Below are 16488 nucleotides of genomic sequence, written 5' to 3' on the forward strand. Positions count from 1 at the left end.
TTTGCATTTCTCTAATAATTAGTGATGTGGAGGATCTTTTCATGTGCTTCTTGGCCATCTGTATGTCTTCTTTGGAGAAATGTCTATTTAGGTCTTCTGCCCATTTTAGGATTGGGTTGTTTGTTTTTTTAATATTGAGCTGCATGAGCTGTTTATATATTTTGGAGATTAATCCTTTGTCACTTGCTTCGTTTGCAAATATTTTCTCCCATTCTGAGGGTTGTCTTTTCATCTTGTTTATGGTTTCCTCTGCTGTGCAAAAGCTTTGACGTTTCATTAGGTCCCATTTGTTTATTTTTGTCCTTATTGCCATTACTCTAGGAGGTGGATCAAAAAATCTTGCTGTGATTTATGTCAAAGAGTGTTCTTCCTGTGTTTTCCTCTAAGGGTTTTATAGTGTCTGGTCTTACATTTAGGTCTCTAATCCATTTTGAGTTTATTTTTGGGTATGGTGTTAGGGAGTGTTCTAATTTCATTCTTTTACATGTAGCTGTCCAGTTTTCCCAGCACCACTTATTGAAGAGACTGTCTTTTCTCCATTGTATATCCTTGCCTCTTTTTTCATAGATTAGTTGACCATAGGTGCGTGTGTTTATCTCTGGGCTTTCTATCCTGTTCCATTGATCTATGTTTCTGTTTTTGTGCCAGTACCATATTCTCTTGATTACTGTAGCTTTATAGTATAGTCTGAAGTCAGGGAGTCTGCTTCCTCCAGCTCCGTTTTTCTCCCTCAAGACTGCTTTGGCTATTCGGGGTCTTTTGTGTCTCCATACAAATTTTAAGATTTTTTTGTTCTAGGTCCATAAAAAATGTCATCGGTAGTTTGATAGGGATTGCATTCAATGTGTAGATTGCTTTGGGTAGTAGAGTCATCTTCACAACGTTGATTCTTCCAATCCAAGAACACGGTATATCTCTCCATCTGTTGGTATCATCTTTAATTTCTTTCATCAGTGTCTTATAGTTTTCTGCATACAGGTCTTTTGTCTCCATAGGTAGGTTTATTCCTAGGTATTTTATTCTTTTTGTTGCAGTGGTAATGGGAATGTTTCCTTAATTTCTCTTTCAGATTTTTCATCATTAGTGTATAGGAATTCAAGAGATTTCTGTGCATTAATTTTGTATCCTGCAACTTTACCAAATTCATTGATTCGCTCTAGTAGTTTTCTGGTGGCATATTTAGGATTCTCTATGTATAATATCATGTCATCTGCAAACAGTGACAGTTTTACTTCTTCTTTTCCAATTTGTATTCCTTTTATTTCTTTTTCTTCTCTGATTGCAGTGGCTAGGAATTCCAAAACTATGTTGAATAATAGTGTGAGAGTGGACAACCTTGTCTTGTTCCTGATCTTAGAGGAAATGCTTTCAGTTTTCAGTGTTGAGAATGATGTTTGCTGTGGGTTTGTCATATATGGCCTTTATTATGTTGAGGTAGGTTCCCTCTATGCTCACTTTCTGGAGAGTTTTTATCATAAAAGTGTGTTGAATTTTGTCAAAAGTTTTCTGCGCCTATTGAGATGATCATATGGTTTTTATTCTTCAATTTGTTAACATGGTGCATCACATTGACTGGTTTGCGTATATTGAAGAATTCTTGCATCCCTGGGATAAATCCCACTTGATCATGGTGTATGATCCTTTTAAATGTGTTGTTGGATTCTGTTTGCTAGTATTTTCTTGAGAATTTTTGCATCTATATTCATCAGTGGATATTGGTCTGTAATTTTCTTTTTTGTAGTATCTTTGTCTGCTTTTGGTATCAGGGTGATGGTGGCCTCATAGAATGAGTTTGGGAGTGTTCCTTCCTCCGCAATTTTTTGGAAGAGCTTCAGAAGAATGGGTGTTAGCTCTTCTCTAAATGTTTGAGAAGAATTCACCTGTGAAGCCATCTGATAGAATTCACCTGTGAAGCCATCTGGTCCTGGCATTTGTTTGTTGGAAGATTTTAATCACACTTTCAATTTCATTACTTGTGATTGGTCTGTTCATATTTTCTATTTCTTCCTGGTTCAGTCTTGGAAGGTTATACCTTTCTAAGAATTTGTCCATTTCTTTCAAGTTGTCCATTTTATTGGCCTAGAGTTGCTTGTAGTAGTCTCTTAGGATGGTTTGTATTTCGGTGGTGTCTGTTGTAACTTCTCCTTTTTCATTTCTAATTTTATTGATTTGAGTCTTCTCCCTCTTTTTCTTGATGAGTCTGGCTAATGGTTTATCATTTTTGTTTATCTTCTCAAGGAACCAGCTTTAGTTTTATTGATCTTTGCTATTGTTTCCTTTATTTCTATTTCCTTTATTTCTTCTCTGATCTTTATGATTTCCTTCCTTCTGCTAACTTTGGGTTTGTTTGTTCTTCTTTCTCTAGTTCCTTTACGTGTAAGGTTAGGTTGTTTATTTGAGATTTTTCTTGATACTTGAGGTAGGCTTGTATAGCTATAAACTTCCCTCTTAGAACTGCTTTTGCTGCATCCCACAGGTTTTGGGATCGTCGTGTTTTCATTCATTTGTCTCTAGGTATTTTTTTATTTCCTCTTTGATTTCTTCAGTGATCTCTTGGTTATTTAGTACATATTGTTTAGCTTCCATGCGTCTGTGGTTTTTTTAACGTTTTTTCCCTGTAATTCATTTCTAATCTCATAGTGTTATGGTCAGAAAAGATGCTTGACATGATTTCAATTTTCTTAAATTTATTGAACCTTGATTTGTGGACCCAAGATGTGATCTATCCTGGAGAATGTTCCATGTGTACTTGAGAAGAAAGTGTAATCTGCTGTTTTTGGGATGGAATGTCCTATAAATATCATGAAATCTATCTGGTCTATTGTGTCATTTAAAGCTTGTTTTTCTTATTTATTTTCATTTTGGATGATCTGTCCATCGGTGTAAGTGAGGTGTTAAAGTCCCCACTATTATTGTGTTACTGTCGATTTCCTCTTTTATAGCTGTTAGCAGTTGCCTTATGTATTGAGGTTCTCCTATGTTGGGTGCATATATATTTATAATTGTTATATATTCTTCTTGGGTTGATCCCTTGATCATTATGTAGTGTCCTTCCTTGTCTCTTGTAACATTCTTTATTTTAAAGTCTATTTTATCTGATATGAGTATTGCTACTCCAGCTTTCTTTTGATTTCCATTTGCATGGAATATCTCTTTCCATCCCCTCACTTTCAGTCTGTATGTGTCCCTAGGTCTGATGTGGGTCTCTTGTAGACAGCATATATATGGGTCTTGTTTTTGTATCCATTCAGCAAGCCTGTGTCTTTTGGTTGGAGCATTTAATCCATTCACGTTTAAGGTAATTATCAATATGTATGTTCCTATGACCATTTTCTTAATTGTTTTGGGCTTGTTTTCGTAGGTCCTTTTCTTCTCTTCTGTTTCCCACTTAGAGAAGTTCCTTTAGCATTTGTTATAGAGCTGGTTTGGTGGTGCTGAATTCTCTTAGCTTTGTTTGTTTGTAAATCTGAAAGAGATCCTTGCCACGTAGAGTAATCTTGGTTGTAGGTTCTTCCCTTTCATCACTTTAAGTATATCATGCCACTCCCTTCTGGCTTGTAGAGTTTCTGCTAAGAAATCCGCTGTTAACCTTATGGGTGTTCCCTTGTATGTAATTTGTCATTTTTCCCTTGCTGTTTTCAATAATTTTTCTTTGTCTTTAATTTTTGCCAGTTTGATTACTATGTGTCTCGGCGTGTTTTTCCTTGGGTTTATCCTGTATGGGACTCGTTGCTCTTCCTGGACTTGGGTGGCTATTTCCTTTGCCATGTTAGGGAAGTTTTCGACTATAATCTCTTCAAATATTTTCTCGGGTCCTTCTCTCTTCTCCTTCTGGGACCCCTAGAATGCGAATGTTTTTGCGTTTATTGTTGTCCCAGAGGTCTCTTAGGCTGTCTTCATTTCTTTTCATTCTTTTTTCTTTATTCTGTTCCACAGCAGTGAATTCCATCATTCTGTCTTCAGGTCACTTATCCATTCTTCTGCCTCAGTTATTCTGCTATTGATTCCTTCTAGTGTAGTTTTCATTTCAGGTTATTGTATTGTTCATCTCTGTTTGTTTGTTCTTTAATTCTCCTAGGTCTTTGTTAAACATTTCTTGTATCGTCTCGATCTTTGCCTCCATTCTTTTTTTTTAAATAAATTTATTTATTTAGTTATTTGTTTTTATTTTTGTCTGCGTTGGGTCTTCCTTGCTGTGTGCGGGCTTTCTCTAGTTGTGAGCAGGGGCTACTCTTGGTTGCGGTGCATGGGCTCCTCATTGTCGTGGCTTCTCTTGTTGGGAGCACAGGCTCTAGGCACGCAGGCTTCAGTAGTTGTGGTGCATGGGCTCAGTAGTTGTGGCTTGCAGGCTCTAGAGCGCAGGCTCAGTAGTTGTGGCACACGGGCTTAGTTGCTCCGCGGCGTGTGGGATCTTCCCGGACCAGGGCTTGAACCCGTGTCCCTTGCATTGGCAGGCAGATTCCTAACCACTGCGCCACCAGGGAAGCCCTGCCTCCATTCTTTTTCCGAGGTCCTGGGTCATCTTCACTATTGTTTTTCTGAATTGTTTTTCTGGAAGTTTGCCTATCTCCACTTCATTTAGTTGTTTTTCGGGGGTTTTATCTTGTTCCTTCATCTGGTACATAGCCCCCTGCCTCTTCATCTTGCCTACCTTTTTGTGAATGTGGTTTTTGTTCCATAGGCTGCAGGATTGTAGCTCTTCTTGCTTCTGCTGTCTGCCCTCTGGTGAATGAGGCTATCTAAGAGGCTTATGCAAGTTTCCTGATGGGAGCTACCTAGGCATTGTTCTTATGTTATTATTATAACTCAGACTTGAGACATGAATAACAGTTAACTGTGTCACATTTCTCTGTGCATTTTAGGAAGCAAATTTAATAACGTAAGTAAAGTTTTAGTTTCAAAAAAAGACTATTTTTCATAGATAATTTGACTTGGGGATGGGAACAGAATTTCTGTGCTCCCTTCCCTACTCATTGCCTCACTCTCTTTTTTTTTTCTTCCAGTTTTACTGAGATATAATTGACATACAGCACTGTATAAGTTTAAGGTGTACAGCATAACGATTTGACTTACAAACATAATGAAGTAATTAGCACCATAAATTTAGTGAACCTTCATCATCTCATATAGATACAAAACTAAAGAATTGGGAAATAATTTTTTCCTTGTGATGAGAACTCTTAGGATTTATTCTCTTAACAATTTTCATATATAACATACAGCAGTGTTGATTGCATTTAAAATGTTGTACATCACATCCCTAGTGCTTATTTATCTTATAACTGGAAGTTTGACTCTCTTTATCCAATTCCCCCTCCCTCTCATCCCCCACCTCTGGTAACCACAAATCTGATCTCTTTTTCTATGAGTTTGTTTTGTTTGTTTGTTTGTTTTTGAAGTATAATTGACCTACAACACTATGTTAGTTCCTGGTACATAGCAGAGTGATTCAGTATTTCTATACCTTTCAAAATGAACACCATGACATCTGGTTGTCATCTGTTACCAAAGATATTACATAATTATTGACTATATTCCCCCACACTGTACATGTATACCTGTGACTCATTTGTTTCATAACTGGAAGTTTTTACATCTTAATTTCCCTCACCTATTTCTTTCATTCCCTTATCCTGCTTCCCTCTGGCAAGCACCTGTTTGTTATCTGTACCAATGACTCTGTTTCTATTTTGTTATTCTTGTTCATTTGTTTTGTTTTGTAGGTTCCACATATAAGTGAAATCATACAGCATTTGTCTTTCTCTGTCTGACTTATCTCACCAAGGATGATACCCTCTAAGTCCATCCATGTGGTCACAGTCTCACTCCTTTATGTGATTCAAATGGAAACAGTGCCTAAAATCTCAATCTAGGCAAAAAGAAATCAGGAGCTTTAGATCAGATTGCTCTCCTCTCACACCTCCTGACCTGACCCTGGGGCCTTCTCTCCCTGATCTGAGGGTCACTTGAGGCAACGTGCTTCGTACCCACACAGAGGGATCTGCTCCTGATGTTAAAACATGAAGTAGAAACAATAACAATGTGAACGGCCCTTTCACTTCATGCTGTACCTTACAAAGTGTGTTACAACCACTAACTGCTTTCACTCCTCCAAGACTTCCTTGAGATTTGGTACTATTACGAGCATTTTACAAAGTTAGAAATGGAGGCTTAGGGAAGAGAAGTGGACTCCAAGGAACGTGTCCTTGGAACATGCTGACGTGAACAATTAACTTCTCTAATAGTGGCCACTGTAGTGCTGGCCTCAGGTTCAGTGCAGCCAGATCTTGAGTGTCTATCACAGAGGGCGGTGGGCGCCAAGCCACGGCTTTGTCGTCACAGAGCACAGAATCCTCCTTGCTCTGCTTTGAATCCTCCTGCCTCCCAGGAGGGAAAAGCTACATCTAAGCTTCAGGGCCACCAGCTCCCTCTGACCCCAGCCCAATCTTCAGCACAGGGACTGAGGAAGATGAGGAACAGAGGAAAAGCAGGAAGGGAGTGGGGAAGCATGGCCTCAGGGAGGGGGAACAGCATGGTGCTACTGAGTGAGAGGATGAAGGTGCATTTTACTGACATGAGGAAGTCTCTTCTGTTCCCCTCTCCCTCCGCTTCCAATCCTTCACTAAAGCCTGATGATTCGAACTTGGAAACATAATCCTAAACCTGCACTTTTTCTTCTGCCCTATTGCTATTACCTTATCCCATGCCTCTGGGATTTGGCCTGGATACCATGTGGCGCTTGGCAAATGAGCATGGCCCAAAGTTCCTGACTGTCCCCACAGTCCCTGCACAGCTGCCAGAGTGATCTTCAGGTCACATTATTATCTAACATGCTCCATTTGTACCCCATAGGAAATTTACTCTTTATTTTCATCTCCATAGGTATGAAGCCTCTGAGCCTCAATAACCTCTATCATTAATGCTCATGGTTAAAATGCTCTTGTCCTGCTAGACTAACTTTCATTTTTGTAACATGACTAATCTACATTCACGTCGGGCCCTTTGAATGTTCTCTCTCTGTCTCTCTGTCTCTGTCTCTCTCGGGAAGACTATCCCCTTAGTTTCTGCATGACCAGCTGCTTCTCATATTGTTCGGAATTCATTCCTTCATTGGGCCCCTACCAACCACACTTCAGATTCACTTCTATGGACTCATCGAGACCCACTACAGATGGCCCTCTGTGTGGATGTGAAACCCACGGATGTGGAGGGCCAACGGTATGAGCCCCTTTTATATAAGGGACTTGAGCATCTGTGGATTTTGATATCTGCGGAGTCTCCTGGAACCAATCCCCTGAAGCTACTGAGAGATGACTGTACATTGTTTCCCTCAGTGCAGTTTTCCCCCTGACACTTATCACCTGGAAAAATAATTTTGCATTTTCTTCCCAGTAGAATAGGCACCCTAGGGCAGAAATGTGTCTTTGTTTACACTGCACCCTCACGACCTCAGAAATCTGCCTAGAGCACATCTGCACATGGGTTAACTACTGCATTAATGAATGACGAATGAATGCATGAACGAATGGTGGGAGAGGGGATGACGACACAAGGCAGAGAGAGATGGGGCAGCTGAGTTGGCTAATCCCTCTACCATACGGTGTTAGAGATGCTGTGTCCATGGCTGGGAAGTGACATGTGATCTGCTGAGACAAGGAAGATTCACTGCCTCATGGCAAATGTGACTCCAGCCTTGCGGTATCCCACCTTCTCCTTCTGTTACTCCAAGCCTGTTGGAAGGGTAAGCTCATTTCATGCCACTCTGTATTAATCTCAAGTCAGTGGATTTGGGGCTTCCCTGGTGGTACAGTGGTTGAGAGTCTGCCTGCTAATGCAGGGAACACGGGTTCGAGCCCTGGTCTGGGAAGATCCCACATGCCGCGGAGCAACTAGGCCCGTGAGCCACAACTACTGAGCCTGCGCGTCTGGAGCCTGTGCTCCACAACAAGAGAGGCCGTGATAGTGAGAGGCCCACGCACCTCGATGAAGAGTGGCCCCCGCTTGCCGCAACTGGAGAAGGCCCTCGCGCAGAAACGAAGACCCAACACAGCAAAAATAAATAAATTAATTAATAAACTCCTACCCCCAACATCTTAAAAATAAATAAATAAATAAAAACCCTTGGCTTAAAAAAAATAATAATTAAAAAAATAAAGTCGGTGGATTCTGTTGAGCCCTGGAATTTTCCAAACCTAGTATCTCCATGCAATAGCTTGAGTCAACAGACCTGCCTGGAAGAACAAATCCTCCAGTGGCTTCTCCAGAGAAGATGCTCAAGTGCAGATGCCGTATATAGTACTACCAAGAGCAAGAATGACTGACCATATGGAGGGGGGGAGGAATGGAAATTGCCATGTATCTGGGCCTGGAAGAGGAGCTGAAAAATAGGAGGTCAGGAGTCCCAGACTCAAGGACAGAGGTACAGATTTAATGACATGCTACCTGCCTTCTGTTCTGAGTCAGGTGCTGCAAAAGACCCGACCTGTCCCCCGAACAATCACTTGAATGCTGCATCTGACCACAGTTTGCAAAGAGCTTTCCCTTCCTGTTCCTCACTGATTCCTGAGTGCAGCCTTGTGATGGAGGCAGAGTAGGGGCTTTCATTATCCGCCCCCTTTTCTGTCTGTCTACATTTCTGTAATCCTGGAACCTGTGCCCCTTCCTGACCTGAATGTGAACAAGCCACTGATTCATCCTCGGGAGAGATCCCAATTCCATGTCTCCTTCCTTACCTTCTGCTACCAGATGACCAGCTGCTCCCTTCTCCAGGACACAGAAATCGCCAGGAAAGAGTTTCACCTCTTCTCCAGGTAGTACTGGAATCTGTCCATATACTACCTGAACAATTTGTCTCATTCCACATTAGACTCAAACTCTGGATCCACCCCTAGGATAACCATTAATATCTGAAGATTTGATATGCTTATTTAAAAACAAATCTATGCGGCTAAAATTTGCTTCTTTCTTTTGGTCTTATCACAATTACGGCATTTTCCCCTTTCTTTTTGTTTTTACACCGTATCGTTCTCTTTATCATAAAATGCATGGTTCTTAAATCAGAATCAAATACATTTGTTTCTACTTACTGGGGGCTCTTTGCCTCCTGGTAATGAAATAGGCCGCTGTGAGTGGAAGCCGCAGCTTCCTGGCCTAAAGCAGAGAGAAGGAAAAGTCTGCACAACTTCATGACACAAGGAGCCTCTTATCCTCACGTCGATTTCCCACAAATCTCAGATTAGAAGAAGGGGAAAAGCCTCTAGACGAGAATGTAACTACATGACAGAAGAGCACAAACAGACACATGGAGCCTTGTAGGTAATTCTGTAAAGTTTACTGTGCGTGCACAAGGAGCTTCAGCTGAGCAAAGCTTAAAGGGACCTGGAGGCTGGTGAGATGAGGACTGATGCTGATCTCTGGGGTGGATGGTGGGACAGGACTGTGGCGCTTGGCAAATGAGCATGGCCCAAAGTTTTGGCCCAGAGTTTAGACGATGCCATCCAAGTGAACTGGAACCAGGGGGTACCTGGCATTGTCCTGTGGTAATCTGTTTCCACACGCAATGATGTAGATCTTCCGATTACTTCTCTGTCTATAACGGCAGTTCCTATAATCGTTTGCCTTTCTTCTGAGGTTGCAGTAGGTTACAAGCACTCGATGTGGGCTTCTATGACAATTCGTCCTGCGTGATCTAGGGCAGGTTACATTTCTGGTGTGACAAACACGAGCTACGGCAGCAAACGTTGTGTGGAGAAAAGTATTTTCACCTTTGCATGCCCTTCTGTAACGGTTAACCACCCGCATTGCATCATCGCATCGACGGTGGGCCATATTTAGGTGCTGAATCTGAAACCTCTGAGCCGGGGTTAATTGGGCGTGGAGTGAGATCACCACTCCCAAGAGCCCCAGCAGCAAAAAGAGAGGAAGCTGGGCATTCTGCTGTCTTGGAACCATGTTTCCTGTGAAAAGAAGGGTATCTTCTGTATCCCGGCCCACAAATAACACACTCCCTCCTCACTCACCCTGCAGGCCCCCTGCTGTCACTGTGATTCTAGCTCCTTTCCCCTCCGCTCCCCAAAGTCTGTCATGTGTCCTGGGCACTAACTTCAGCTCACCGCTCCCCCAGTTGCTGCTTCATTGCTGTCTCTCCTGTTCCAGCTCTGGGGCTCATTGTCTTACCCAGTATCTCTGCTGTGGCTCCTGTGAGAACAGATCCAGCTGGTGGGCCTGGCGCTCAGGGGCAGCTGGTATCCCCCCAGTTCTTGGGTCTGGAGATATAGAGCAGCCCCTGTGGGTGGGGCTAGCAGAACAAGGAGGGTTCTGAATCTAGGACATGAAGAAACGCACAGATTAGGACATGGTCCACTTATGCAATGAGCCCTTTGTTTTATCATTTGCTGATCAGTGCATACCCAGGGATGAACCACTGCTGCTTCTGTTGTAACAAATCTAATTCCAGGCATCCTGTGCAGGACAGAGCTCTGCCACTGGGTCTGATTTCCTAAATGAAAAATATCACTGGCTGCAGAATGGCCATAGATTTTTTATTTTTATTTATTTATTTGGCTGCGTTGGGTCATTGTTGCTGTGTGCGGGCTTTCTCTAGTTGCAGCGAGCAGGGGCTACTCTTCGTTGCGGTGCACGGGCTTCTCATTGCGGTGGCTTCTTTTGTTGCGGAGCATGTGCTCTAGGCACGTGGGCTTCAGTAGTTGTGGCACAAGAGCTCAAGAGTTGTGGCTCACGGGCTCTAGAGCTCAGGCTCAGTAGTTGTGGCACATGGGCTTAGTTGCTCTGCAGCAAGTGGGATCTTCCCGGACCTGGGCTCGAACCTGTGTCCCCTGCGTTGGCAGGCGGATTCTTAACCACTGCGCCATTAGGGAAGTCCCAGAATGGGCTATACATTTTATAACTCAACTTGGGGGCAACACATTGAAAGACTGAAGTACATGAAGGCAGGCCCGGTACTCAGAACAAATAGAGCCAGGAGGCTTGTTTGCACCAGAGGAACCCAGGCCCCCCTTTCATTTTAGTAATCACCCTGGTTCCTTCTCACCCAAATGTTCTTTATCTCCTCACTTCCCTGTGCTGGAAACTTGAGCTCTGAATTTCTCACTGCTCAAAATCCTATCAGTAATTAGTTTGTGACGAATCTATGATTTTTTTTGTAATTGCTGTTGTCTTTTTTTTTTCTGCTTCCTATGCATTGAATTCACTTTCTCTTGTTTTTACCCTGGCCCGGTTTTTGCCTTCACTTCCTGTGAAATAGCATGACCTAAAAACACCCGGAAGAAAGTCTGTAAAATCTGCCAGAGAATGAACATTTGGTGTCATGTAAGGGATTCCAAGCTAGAGCTTGAATTCCTGTGTTCTTTTCAATCTGCGCTATTTTCTACAAAACAGTCTGTCCTAGAGTTGTCATTTATCTTACTAGTACATTTCATTTCTTTTTTTTTTACATTTCATTTCTTGATGTTAACAGGAAAAAAAAATTTAATTTGTAAAATGAGCATCAGTGGATAGGACACTGTATTCCTGAAATTATGGAAGTCATAGTATGTAACTTGATGCATGAAACATACTCTTGGTTCTCAGAGAAGCAGAGGAAAATAACTGTAGGCCTATAATTTGATTACAATGTGATAGAGGTAATAACACTGTGTGAAGATGGTTTTATGGGGGCGCTGAGGATGAAGGGTCTTACTTGGCCTCATGGGATAAGAAAGGCTTCCAAAAGAAATGTCCATTTGAGCTGGCCCATAAAGGATAAGCAGAGTTTAGGGACTTAGGGAATAAATGAGCATTCTAGGCTAAGAAGATGGTGTGGGACATTGTACAGACAGGGAAAGTGTATCAAGGTAGGAAAGGTCTCCAGATAAGAGATATTAAATCCCTGGTCTAACCTCTCAGTTAGAAAACTGGGGCTTCCCTGATGGCGCAGTGGCGCCCTCTCGCTGCAACTAGAGAAAGCCCGCGTACAGCAACGAAGACCTGATGCAGCCAATAAACAAACAAACAAATAAATAAAATTAAGAAAAAGAAAACTGGATTAGGTCCTCAAATGGTACTGTACAACTCTCCAAGAAAATTAATGCACATTTTTTAAACCACCTTTTTATATTTCTGTCATGTGGAAATGCAATTATTTTACCACTGATGTCGTTATGTAAACATGGACATAATGGTGACCTGGATAGGACTCAGTGCAGTGCTAATAGGATTCTGCCTGAAATCCTGTTCTACCTAAAAGGCATTAATATCTTTTACCATGAAGTAAGTTGTCTTTTTTTTTTCACGTATATTTTGTGGAAAGCATTTTCAAGAGAGATGAGGATGTAAAAATGAATTAGGTGTAGTTTAGCCCTTCTGTGATACCGACAGCCACACTGGGTAGAAGGATCTGTACTCAAGTGTCTATAATATGAACTAAAAATCATACACTGCAGTCACAGGGAGTGCATCTGGCTCAAAAACCTGTTCTTGATCAGCATATAGTTTTACTTTTAACATTGGGTTTTGGAATATTAACACTTCAAATTGGGAGAGTTCACATAAAAATTTGCATTCCTGTCTTATCTTTAAAAATCGGGAGATGTTGTCGGTGCACTGTCTCCATTACCACAAGGGATCAACTAGAGCTGAGTAGTTCCCTCCTCTGTTGAAGGTGGCAATAGTTCAGGGGTTTTCACGCACTCTACTCCTACCTACTGATCACATCCTGTCTGTTCACTCAGATACTGCCCGTCACGCTTATCACAAGCGTCCTGAGAAGAGACTCACCCAATGTCACGCCCAATCTGCAACCATGCTCCACCTTTAAAATTGTATTCGGAGCACACCTTCTATGCTTTTCCTGATCGGTTCGTACATAGCTTTCCTCTATGCACATTTACCTTACACTAAATCTCTTCATAGAAATTTTTGTTGGCTAATCTACATATCATTCAGTAACTGCCACTAATCACAACTAATAATTTTAGGTAATGTGCTTTTTCCTCTTGGTTGTTTTCAGACGACTAGGTTAGTCTCTCACTATAAAGATAACTTTTCCCTCAATAGAAAGACAAGTTTTTTTCATGTTGAATACATTTCTAAATCTTTGCTTGTCCTGCGGCCTGCCACATACCCTCTTCAAAAAGTTAAGGTCAGATAAAGGACCTTGATTTGAATCCGAGCTCTTCTAATTCTGAGAAGTGAGACCCTATATGTACCACTTGGCCAAAGGGTCGGATACTTTAAGCCCAATGGCCAGTTATGCAGGGCCATGAACACACGAAATTGTGAAACCTATAAATAATGACACATACACTTGTTAGAACTACTGTGTGAATTAAACAAGAAGAGCTAAGCAGAGTGAAGTTCCAAAAAAGGCAGTTCCTCTTTTCTTGGCCAATTATAAAGGATATTGAGATCTAGTTATTAGATCTCAACTTAGTTTCCTGCCCGCTGTCAGTCAGCTTTTGCTCTGTTGCCTAATCAGACAAAAGGCTTTTGAGGCCTATCTGCCAGGGAGACCTATCAAGATAAGACCTATGAAATCTACTTCTATTACAACTTGTTGATTGACTGTATGTGCCCCTGCCGCCACCTTCATTAGCAGGGCCCCTAACATAACTGATTTTGGAGCTCTGGAAAGGCATATGTACTGATTTCTTCCCTTCCCTTGCTGAAATGCAGACCCAAGTCTCAGGCAGCTTCTCCCATAATAAGAACATTCACAGTTTAAATTGTGAAGACAGAAAGAATATAATCTTTACATAAAAGTGATTGATTTTTTTTTTTGCCTAGATTCATCAACAACTTTTTAAAAGAAAAATTAGATTTAATTGGATTAACAGTTCTCAGATGGAAACCCAACTTGCAAACAAAATATTTCTGCTTACCTGAACATGTCCAAAACAATATGTACACACAGAAAATCACACATGGACTCATACACACAAGTAATGCTTAGTTAGGGAGTGAAAGAGAATGATTGAGGTGAAAAAGCTCTTTAGTCTATAACCTTCACTTTAGAGTATAAGGATGAGGTGATTTGCCTCCAACAATAGCAAGCTACTGACAGTCACCAAACTGCAGGTTTTTTTCTTCATATGTGTGGTGATGTCATAGGTACTCTGTGTGATGCTGGTAAAGACTGTGGGTGTGAAATAGTAAACATGAAATTAGTCCTACTAGGCAATCTGTTTAAGATCATTGACAGACCTGAGAGTTTTCCATATGGCCTGCCCCTTAAGGTCTGGGAAGAAAATATCCACAATGTAATTCCTATAGGATTAGAGGAAGGAGGGAAGGCAACGGAGGTTCCATTTCTGCTAGGAGTATCCACCACTGAAAGGGACATATGTATCTCTGTGGATGTCATCTGCTCTGCAAAAACCCTGCCCTGGGACTCCCAGTTATTCAGTAAAAGAGTCAGAATATACACTCAGTCTTTACTCAGACTCCCTGGGCACTAGTTGGGAAGTTTCATGACGACAGGCCCTATACATAGAAGAGCCAAGAATTTTTTTCAGAGTACTTATTTATTTATAAGTAAGATGCTGGGTCTTACTGCAGCATGCAGGTTCCTTAATTGTGGCATATGGGATCTAGTTCCCTGACCAGGGATCAAACCTGGGCCCCCTGCATTGGGAGCACAGTGTCTTAACCACTGCGCCATCAGGGAAGCCCTGAGGAGCTAGGAATGTTTATTCTGAGGCAGAGGAATCTGTGGGAGAAACATGAAGTCTACTCCCTTAGAACTGAAATGCTTCCATTTTCTTTCTAACAGCATTTAAAACAGGCATAGGTATTTAAGGAAGTGGAAATATTTTCTAAGATGCAAGGCATATAGATTTGTAGTGAGCTCACCCACTGTAGAAAAGGTTTGGCAGGGACACCTGCTTCATTCATAGGCTGTGGAATCAGGTGGCTGATAGATGCAAACACTTTTTTCGTTTAACTACTCAAGTGAGGAGCAAAAATCACTTCGGAGTTTGAAAATACCTTTGTATGTCAGGCCTGTAAAGGGGTGAGTGGGTGGTAGGCACCTCCTTTCTTCCCAAGTCCTTCTCTTCTCTTCCCACTTCTTACCCGAAAAGAAGGGGTGTGAGGTGGAAGGAGAATGTGAGAACAGTAGTTGCTGTGAGTACAAGAAGTGTAGATAGGGGCCAGTGGGGACATGAAGTGTTTGGGCCGAGAGTTCTGAGAAATACAATAGGTATCTTAAGGGCAAGGGACCACAGCCTGCTCCCTGACCCCATTTTTCCTCGACCTGCTTTCACAGGGAACATGAATCTGATGTGGACCCTTCTTCTCCTCCTCCTCCTGGGGCCAAGTGCCTTCACTCCAGGCCTGCCCTTCTCAAGACGGCGTACAGACAACCCCAGGTCATGAGTCCCTGGAGGACACCACCGATACTGTGACGTGATGATGAGGGGACGGTGGCTGATCCGGAGGGGCGGATGCAAGCAGATCAAGCCCTTCATTCACGAGGATTTGGCCACCAGAGCAGATCTCTGCAGAGCTCCATCTGTGCCCTGTACCAGCAGCCGCTCCTTGCAAAGCTGCCACAACGGTACTCACAATGTCAGCGTCACTGACTGCTTTGCCAAAGCAGGGACCCGGCCCCCGCACTGCCACTGCCATAAGAAGGACTCCACCAGGCCCATCCGCGTGGGCTGTGAGGAGGGGGCCCCTGTTCACCTGGACGGCTAGTCTTCTCCCAGCCCCGACGTGGGAAGCCGAGTGACTTGCGCCCTACACCTCCAGATCTTTGAAGCCCTGCCGAAGTCTTCCCTGGAAACGCTTCTTCTCTTGCATCTGGATCCCTCATTGTTCCCAGTCACGAGCATCTCTCTCACAGCTTCTCCCCCGACCCTAACTCCACACTCCACCCCGCACTCGTGCCATGGAGTCGGTTTTTGGGGTGTAGGACAAGATGGGGCTGGGGAGTTGGGGAGAAAGCCCTGCTACCTCGCAAAGGGAATCTACCTCTGGAAAAGCCTTGCTCCCCCGGAGCGGCTACACAAGCCGTGCTGGCTGGGCTGATTTGCCCACGAGCTGCTCTAATAAGAACTCCCGATGGCGCTGGCCCTGTTCAGCCCCGAGTGGCCCGCCTCGCAGGGTCCTCCTGCGGGACCTTCGGCTCCCTTCTCCCCAGTGGGCTCCTGCGGAGGGGATTTGGGACGACTCCCGTGAGGGAAACCCGCTTCCTTTATAGAAACAGACCCCTGATGCGGGGGGACACAGCACGGGAAAGAGCCGCTACCTGGAAGAGAGGTGGCACGGAGCCGGGCGACTCCCACGCCACACGGTCCCTTCGGCGTCTCTCGCCGGCGCCGCCTCAACTGGCCCGCAGGGGGCGCTGCGCCACCTGAGCGCCCCCCCCACCCCCCACCCCGGGCCAAACAGAGACCAGAGCTGCTTTCCGGGTTCCTCTCAAGACAGGGAGAGATGGGTGGGAAGTTTCTTGGTTACCGACACGGGAATGGAGGATAACAGGTGATTAAA

General features: G+C 43.2%; 1 protein-coding gene across 1 annotated transcript; it reads right to left on the minus strand.

Annotated features, from left to right (window-relative positions):
- Positions 1–9339: 9339 nt before the first annotated feature.
- LOC117310705 (eosinophil cationic protein-like) lies at positions 9340–10323 on the minus strand. Its single transcript, XM_033850393.2, has 2 exons — positions 10177–10323; positions 9340–9956 (listed from the first exon to the last, which is right to left on the minus strand). Exon 2 carries the CDS (start codon positions 9949–9951, stop codon positions 9484–9486), a length of 468 nt encoding a protein of 155 aa, XP_033706284.1. The 5' UTR covers positions 9952–9956; positions 10177–10323; the 3' UTR covers positions 9340–9483.
- Positions 10324–16488: the final 6165 nt, after the last annotated feature.

This window comes from Tursiops truncatus, unplaced genomic scaffold, assembly GCF_011762595.2.
Source record: "Tursiops truncatus isolate mTurTru1 unplaced genomic scaffold, mTurTru1.mat.Y mat_scaffold_132_arrow_ctg1, whole genome shotgun sequence".
Lineage (NCBI taxonomy): Eukaryota > Metazoa > Chordata > Mammalia > Artiodactyla > Delphinidae > Tursiops > Tursiops truncatus.

What these genes read in the sequence shown, in the direction of transcription:
- LOC117310705 (XM_033850393.2), bottom strand. Translation starts at nt 9,951, where the DNA reads ATGGTTCCAAGACAGCAGAATGCCCAGCTTCCTCTCTTTTTGCTGCTG.